Source organism: Cyprinodon variegatus, unplaced genomic scaffold (genome assembly GCF_000732505.1).
Source record: "Cyprinodon variegatus isolate N-32 unplaced genomic scaffold, C_variegatus-1.0 Scaffold319, whole genome shotgun sequence".
Taxonomy (NCBI): domain Eukaryota; kingdom Metazoa; phylum Chordata; class Actinopteri; order Cyprinodontiformes; family Cyprinodontidae; genus Cyprinodon; species Cyprinodon variegatus.
This window is the reverse complement of record NW_015150772.1, coordinates 612,957-621,808: the sequence shown is the minus strand read 5'-3', so window position 1 is coordinate 621,808 and position 8,852 is coordinate 612,957. Positions and strand designations below refer to the sequence as shown.

General features: G+C 36.2%; 1 protein-coding gene across 5 annotated transcripts in view; it reads left to right on the top strand.

The window, feature by feature from the left end:
- mid2 (midline 2) overlaps positions 1-8,852 on the top strand; it is a 208,221-nt gene that overhangs the window by 151,143 nt on the left and 48,226 nt on the right. For 4 of the 5 annotated variants that reach the window (XM_015384686.1, XM_015384684.1, XM_015384683.1 and 1 more), the window contains 2 exons: positions 993-1,058; positions 4,424-4,519. In XM_015384686.1, the coding sequence (XP_015240172.1) occupies positions 993-1,058; positions 4,424-4,519 (162 nt within the window). The remainder of the gene's footprint in view (positions 1-992; positions 1,059-4,423; positions 4,520-8,852) is intronic. The other variant, XM_015384687.1, reaches the window with a different exon arrangement.

Genomic DNA, 8,852 nt, shown 5'->3' with positions numbered 1-8,852 from the left:
CGGACCGGTACCGGTCCGCGGCCCGGTGGTTGGGGACCGCTGCTCTAAGGGGTCTATAGAGCAGCAGTGGGTCGTAAAGCTGACTGCTCAATGCTGATTGGCCAACAAACTTAAGGATTTTTGACTGACAGTGGCCAGACAGGAGTTTTTCCTTATAAGTCGAGAGGGCTCTTGTGCCGAACTCTTGCTGTGGTTTCTGGACTTAATTATTTCAGAGCGCTTCACAACAGCTATTTTCACATGTGATGTGTTTTATGTGTTTCAGCATTTGTTAATGTAATACGTGACATTTGAATGTAATTATCATCATTCTGGCTCCCCTGTTTCAAAGAGATATCTAATCAGTCTAATGGCTAACATTAAATCTAATTTTGTCATTAACAACTTTCGGACCAAAGAGTGATGCTCTCAGACTGACCTGCTGGTGATTAACTATTGAGGCTTTTTTTTATGGAAAACATTTGTCAAAGTTAAACTTCCTGGTTATGTTCAGCATCTGATTCCTTTGAACTTGAAAAGTATTTGACACTGCAGCTGAGTAAATCAGGATACAATACCGTCTCTTGTGATATCTGTTGCATGGAAACACCCACTGAGGGACATCTATAAACTATAGCATACATACATATATGTAAATCTGCTGAGAACAGAGCAGTTTACTTTCTCAGAGAGGCAGCTGTGTTCTGATGTATTAATCATCTTGGTCCCTGGCTTGCTAATTAATGACCCATCTGTCCCCACTCATGGAGGCTTCCACTTCAGGGTCCCTCAGATGCAACCCAACACTCTCTTCCATGATGTAATCACAGCGCTAGTTCAGAAGGAACAAATGTCAACAGTCAGTCTAAACGTCTCTGTCTCATCTGCTTTTAACTTTCTCTGGAGCTTTCTCCTCGGCTGCTTTGCATTAAGCTGGCAGATGTTTGTGCGATCAGGCTTGTCTGTGTGTGTGTTTTTGTGCACTTATGTAGGTGTATGTGTGTGTGTTGTAGGCTTATCAGGTGAGCCCGGGCAGAGTGTCAGATGCAGTAATGGAGGCTTCAAAGACAAGCGTTGCGGTGAGTTCCCCGGCTGCCTTCTTACCAGCATCCTAAAACCTGTATATCCATCCACACACCCTTCCTCTGTTATTCCCACAGAGCCTCAGAAAGGCACACAGGTAGACACTTGTCCGGATAAGACAAGGATGCAGAAAGGAAGATAAGGAAGCGGATAGGTAATTAAGTGGCTACAAAGTCAAATAGACAACAGATAGACAGAGTATCTCAGTCTGAGTGACAGGTTGAGGAGATACTGGAAACCACTAAGGATCCCTGATAGAGGGGAGATCAGATAAAGCTGGATTCAGGCAGACAACCTACAGACCAGGTGCTCATCCAGATCCCCCCCTCCTCCTTTTGCATGATTAGAGACACTTCAAACGCCGGCCGCTTGTTTGCTGCTTTGTTCTGCTGTTTTTCTTTGCAGCTGCAAATGTTGTTTTTGATGCCAAAGCCATTGAATTGCTTCATTTTGAATGGCAGCTCCTTTTTCACGGCTTCTCAATTGCTTATCTACATTTTTATCTTTTGTACCATTCTAAGTGAGTTTATTTTTCTGTTAAATCGTCTTTTGTCCTGCCTCTGTTGAGAAACCACGGTCAAGGGGCTGTAATTGAATGTTTGTTCATTAAAATTATCATTAAATTTATTAGCCAAGGTTGATTATTTTCAGAGATCATAGTGTTCTTTCTGTGGCTTTGATGTTACTTATAATAAGAAGGTTAGGCAGTAAAATCCCTAACATGAATTTTTTAGTTGGTGCATTTATTTAAAATCTGATGAGAGAAAATTATCAGAAGAAAAAAATGCTTGGTCTTCATCATTTAGGTAAGCATTAACAGACATTTCCTACTAGATTATAAACAGGGAATTCCTTACATATGTAACATAGATTCATGACAAACAGAGACTTTGGCTGTTTGAATTTTCTATAGATTTTATGTAGGGCTACAGCGATTATTTTGCTGATCCATTAACCTGTTCATTATTTTTTCGACGAATCAATTAATAATCGGCAGGCAAAAACTTTTCCACTTGTGCAGTTCTGGATAGAACATATTGACAAACTGGAGTTGGTTTTTTTTTTATCTTAAATACAAAATATGTATATTTTTATAAAAATCTGGTTATAATTACGTCTCCAAGTGAGATGCTCTGTCAGCTAAAGGCGTGTTTTAGAGTCTCTACACTCCAGTTAACGATTAATAGATTACTAAATGAGTTGAAGATTATTTCAATAATTTATTAATCAGGATTAATCTGATTAATTCTTTCAAGCCTAATTTTTAGTTTAAAAGCAAATTTTTTATAAGCAAACAGAACCTCAAACTTGCAAAATCTAAAACATACACTATGGATTTACTGCATGAATGGTCAAAAATAACCGTCCATGCAGTCTTATATATAGTGTGGGGTTGCTATATGTATAGAATACCAACCAAAAGAAGCCTTTGAAGTAACAGTAAGGCTTTTTAAACATGTAAATATTAGTTCTGTTTTATGACCCACATCTTGTGTTCAAGTTGCAATTAAAGACAATCCTTGCAGAACTTAAAAAAACAAAAAGTAATATGCATATGCTCTTCTATTGATATCACATAACAGTCACTGATTAGGCAAAGCAGCATGACCACTAACAGTTTATATAAACAACGCTAGTTATTTCTTCATAATATTAGTTAAAGACATAGAGCACAGTGACATCAAACCTGATGACAAAAACAGGCAATAAAAGTATGCCTAACGATATGAGAGCTTTTTATTGGTCAGATTTTATCCCAAACTGGATTTCTTTCGAGTCTTCCCTCTATGTAGGTGTATTAATGTATCAAAAGTGAACCAGCGATGAGTTGCGGACGCTTAGTCTAATTTGTAAAGGTCTGGTCTTGTCCTACAGCTATGAAGGTGTTAGGATACATACTTCTACATATAAAAACAGTCAATAAATGGTTAATTATGCTAATGGGGAAGAATAACTGCAGAAAGGTCAGGTTGCCAATGCTGACTCATGACTTTAGTAATGGCAACCCCAGCTGGCATCAGAAGCTTGTGAGTTGGTTGAGGCAGTGTTCTGCTGGTTAACTGTTTCCACTAGTGGGTGGTCCTAACCTTTTTCAGTAGGATAATGCATCTGGACCCAAACAGACATGGTTCAACAGTTTTTAGTGTTGGGGTATTACAACTGTTTACATTCGATTACTGTTGCAATTTATGAAATAGAAATGTTAATTTCACTGCTAAGCTGCTGCTCATTCACTCTCTGAAATTAGAGTAAAAGTTATCTAAGTCCAAGTAATTTTAAGAAGTCAGATCTGTGGAGACCTCACCTCTCAACTTGCAGCACTTACAGAGCATGCTACTAACACATTGGTTATGTATTGACGTTTAGTAGACTAATAACCTCTATTCCTTGATGGGTCAGGGATGATTTGGGAGTGAAAACAGTACTGACTAACAAATAGGTAGGTCATAATGAAATTAGGGATGCACGATATTGGGATTTTGGCCGATATCCGATATGCCGATATTTTAAACCTCATGTAGCCGATAACCGATATCGATACCGATGTTAAAGCTGGACAAAAATAAGTAGTCATTAAAAATAGCAGTTTTGTTATCCATTTCTGACACTTTGAAAAATAATATTCTCAAATATATTTTCATATGCTGATATCAAATTGATTTTTAAAAACGCGGTATCGATCTATTTTACTTTCAAAATCTCGTGAAATTTCATCGTTCTGTTACAAACTCTCGTGATATTTTGCAAATTCTTGTGAGATTTTGTCAGTAAAATAGATCGATACTGCGTCAATATATCAATATATAAAAATATGGCAAAATTTCGTGAATTTTCGGGGGATTTCATAGCATAACGATGACATATAGCAATATTTCATTAGTAAAAGAGATTGATATGGTGTTTTTAAATGGCAATATATCAGCATATGAAGATATTGTGATATTTTAATGTATCAATATTTTTTCCCTCGTCTTTAGAAGTTTTTAAGTCTGTAAAAAAAGAAGCTTTTGAGGAAGAAGAAGAAGTAGTATTTTTTTTTTATTTAGACTTTAGAAACTCAGAAGCTGATCAAATATCGGGTTAAATATCGGTGGGGTGGCCGATATCCAATATTCAGTTTTAAGGCTGATACAGGCCGATACCGATAGGGGGCCGATTATATCGTGCATCCCTAAATGAAATGACTGATTTGTGCATTGTACATGTTTTATTCATGCAAAGCAACTTGAGTTATATTAACATGTTCTTACCCATAAATCAAAAAGGCACATTATTTATCTGCAAGTTAAGTCTTGTTAAGACGCTTGGACACATCCTTAATCATCTCTGTCTTTTTACTCCTTTTTGTCCCTCTAAACAGCAAACTCTGGAGAACAACCTGACCAACTTGGTGAAGAGGAACAGTGAGCTGGAGAATCAAATGGCCAAGCTCATTCAGATCTGTCAGCAGGTTGAGGTATGCCACATGTATTCATAATCTTATGCTGCTGACATCAGTAAGATAACATTGCTCATCCTTTTCTGTGCTCTAAGAAAAAAAAAAAACTTCAATAATTGCAGCCTTTAAGCTGAGATTTAATTGTACAAATTTAAGCTGTAAAGCTAAAACCATCGGCCGGCTGAACAAATCCTCTCTTTTACCATATTATTCCAGCTTACACTAGATTTTAGTTAAAGCTCCTCTAAATATTTCCCTCAGTGCTGCTGGGTTATGATTGCATTAGAGAGAGTTCAGATTTTTTTTGCCTTTTTAATTCTTATTAATATTTAAACTTAAATTAAGTTATTTTTAGTTTTTTTAATTATAAAAACAATTTTATTTGAGCCAAAAAAAAAAAACTTTCAAAAAATCTAAATCCATTAAAAAGTAAATATCTTTGTTTTGATTTTCGTTTTTAACAACAAAAGCATTGGCATTTATCCCCTTCCTCAAGCAGGTGTAATTTTTAACATGTACCAACCAAAACTATATACTGGAAACAGGTCCATGCTACGGCAACCTGTACTTATATTTAATTAAAAACAAAAAACAGGGGGAGAGCATGGTACCTTCAATTGACAGTATCTAGATGGTTTCTTGTGGTCTTTCTCACATAAGCTCTGAGTCTCATTGTACTGCACCAAGATGATGACCTTTGACATTAAAATATGAAGCAGAGCTATGAATTTTAGTTATTTATGGAAAGAAGTTGGTGTCTGAAATGTTGCCAGATTTGTATTTGTGAGCTTCCTTATCAGTTCTGAAAACTCACTCAGTTGGAACAATGGATGGAAAAGACAAGTCACTTTGCATGTAATGTTTTACTAAAAAACATTATTGCCTCCAAAAGCCCATGAATTCCCACTTTAACTCCAGCTTTCAGTTAATCTGTCTATAGATGGACTGATTTTTAAATGAAGCAGCATTTTTACTCTCAGCAGTTTAATTTGCCCTGGGACCACCCACGCAAGTAAATTATGCTCCCCTGTGAAGTCAAATAAGATTATGTGTCCAACCGCATAAATCTCTGCAACTTGTCACAAACTGCTTCAGTGATGTATCACATCCTACCCTGATTCAGATTTCTGTCAACCTCTGAGGACTTCTTTTTTTTGCAGCCTGTTGTCCTGATTTGATCCTGGATCTATTGGCAGCTTTTTGTCATTTAAGCTCAAGCTGTGCTCTAACAGAGCTACATGCAGAGTATGTTAATATGCCCCCATAAAGTGTTCTCTCCCTATACTGTAGTTAAGAGTCTCACACACACAAACACTTAAGCGCATATTTTCTACACACTCACTTTTTATAAATGTCGTAATTTCTCTTGGAGATTTGACGTTAATGGCTGCTGCGGATAAATGCATTTTAACTGTGCCATCTTTCTCAACGTAGTCCGTTTCTTATTAGCGGGGCATGACTCAATTTTCACTGAGGCACTTCGAGGTCTCCAAGCAGCACAATCAAAAATTAAATGATTGCTGTGTGATTTATTTAGTACACGCAAAATGTTCATCAACATCACTTAGACAAGTTACAAAGATCCGTTCGTTATTATACAGGTTAGCGTTCAAGTATCCTGTTAAGACTCAAGTTAATAATTCAGCAATTCCATATCGTGGTTAAAAAGGTTAATCTTAAGGAGATTATTTAAATAACTCCCCTTTAAGCTGTTATTTGATGTGATCTTAGCACTAAGAGGTCTAGATATGAATTATTTACAGGGCAATGAAGTCAAAATGCATTTGGGTGAAACCACATTAAAGCGCAGGGGTTGGTAAACTCTAATGGGAAGAGAGGATAAGACAGAAAGCTAATGAGAAGATATGGATATTTAAAGACAGGAGAAAAGGGGTAAAACAGAAACAAAAAGCCAGGGTCGGCGGGGCACACACCAAAAAGGGCTAAAAAAGGACATATTTTGAATGTTAGTGTGACTGCCAATGATTTTTTTTTCTTTTTTGGCCAGAAAGGACTCAGGGACTGTGAAGAGGAAAACGCTCAGTAATAATGAAACACAACACAAAAAAGGAATAAGGAAGTGGGAGTTTTAGCGGAGCGAGACGAGTGTGTTCAAAATAAGAAATCTCTGAAGGGCTTTGAGCATGACCTGGTTTTCTCCGTTTTCTGTTTGCAAGCGTACTGTATTGGAGCCAAAGACAAGATCAAACATAGTGTGAATTCTCTTCCAGTGTGTCAGCACACACGGCAGTGAGGGCTTCTCATTGGGGAATTAGCTTTTCCTCAGTCTTAGAAAGGATGTGCTGACTTGACTGTGAGTAGGCTGCTTGTTTCCTGGGGGAACTCTACCTTTAAGGCAATATTTGATGTTTTTTCTTCTGCCTTACTGACAGCCTGAATTGGGTTCATTTTTTCCTGTAAATGCATTTGGATTTTTTTTTCTTTAGAATTATGCAGTTCAGTGGGATTTATCCAGTTTTTTTATAACTGTCTAGAAGATAAATATATTTATACCATTAACCTTTTTTAAATGAGGTTAATTCATATTATCAGTGGAGAGAAATCTGGAAGTGGGAAAAAGAAAAGATCATTGGTTTTACGAAACAATTTTGAAATAAAAACCTGATAGTGTGGTATGCATTTGCAGTTGTAAACATACATTTCTAGGTCATTGCCACAGATTCTCAACTCTGGACTTGATTGAACGAATCCAACACTGCAAAAAATATCTAGAATTAAGTAAATATTTCTAAATTAAGTGTATTTACCCTTAATTGGAGTAGGTAAATAAGATGATTTGCCAATAGAATGTGCAGTTTTACTGTTAAACTAAGATTATTAGATATTATGCACTTGAAATAAGACAATGCAGATGTTTTTGTCTTATTTTAAATGTTAATTTTATTTTTCAGTGTTTGGCAAAGTATCTCACTTCTTCAATTCAAGAAAAAAATGCTTTTATTTAAAAAAAAAAAAAAGATTATTTAGATTTACATTTTTTGCAATTCATATAGTTTGAAACAAGCTATAAAAAAAATGAGTTGTGGACTCATCTGTCCAGAGTGTCTGTTTCACATTTCCCTAAAACTTAAACCCTGAAATCTCTAGTGAGATCTTTTTCTTCCTGATGCCATTTGGCCATGAAAGACATAACAAAGCTTGGAATGCATCTACAACAATATTTGTTCTGACATCATATATCACAGAGATGTGTGTGGATTGATAAATAAATGACTTCTGAGTTCAGATTATTATACTGCAATCTATTTTAGCATACACAAGTACAGGGGACTGAATAAAAGTTTTTTCTGCATTTCATATTTTTATTAAAAACATAAAACTTACTTCCTCAACCTTTAAAATTCCTCGCTATTTTGTCGGTAAATTACATAAACTACACTAAAGAAATGTGTTAGCATTATATTAAATTGTGTGAAGGAATAGAGGAGATACTTGTACCCTGATTAAATGTTAATTGGTTATTTTCTATTACATCTTCTGATGCTTGGTGTAGTATTTTGATTTGCTGGTTGGTATTGGTTGCATTTCATCCACCCAGATGATGCATATGAGTCAAAGTTGAGGGAGACCAGAAGACATGTTTCAAACATGCATGTGTTCGATTTTAAAAGAAATACGCCAAATAACTGTTTATTCACATAGATGTGTTTGTTCACAGATGTCTCATTGGTTTTGTGGCATAAATGTAACACCAAAGTTTTGGCTAAGCTTTGAATTTGTGGGTATAAATAAGACTGCCTTAAGAAGGCACCTGTAGTCATGCCAATGCCTTAATGTCATAGGACCAGATAATTTAAAGGTACACCATGTAACATTTGGCCACTAGGGGCACTAGACCTATAACTTCCCGTATTTTGCTTCTGCTAAATATTGAAAATAAAAAAAAAAAAAGTATACGACTGTATACTAGAAGCAGTGTTAACTTACTAGTCTAATAATAAAGTTAAGAAAAGACAATTGATTTTACATCAGGCTTCTTTAAGCCTTCAACCAACGAACAAACTCCTTTCCAAGATTGACTCTTGTTTTTTTTCACACATGATCCCTTTCATGTTTTTTCTTTTTAGTCTCCTTAGAAGGTTTAAACTTTTTCCTCGCCTCAGCCATGAGCAATAGTAGAGCAGCTGCAAAACCATTAGAACAAAAGTCTTTGTGCTATGACTGTATAAGAGCCTGTGGCAGTAAAGCCATATGTTCTTCTAGGGGACATGACCTGGCCAAAGATGGTGCGTCTTCTCCCAACTTAAATAGTTGGTATTTCAAGAGGGGAGCATTGATGGTGTCAAGCGTTGTATATTAGCCCAAGGAAACATTTAAAACGGAGGTCTTC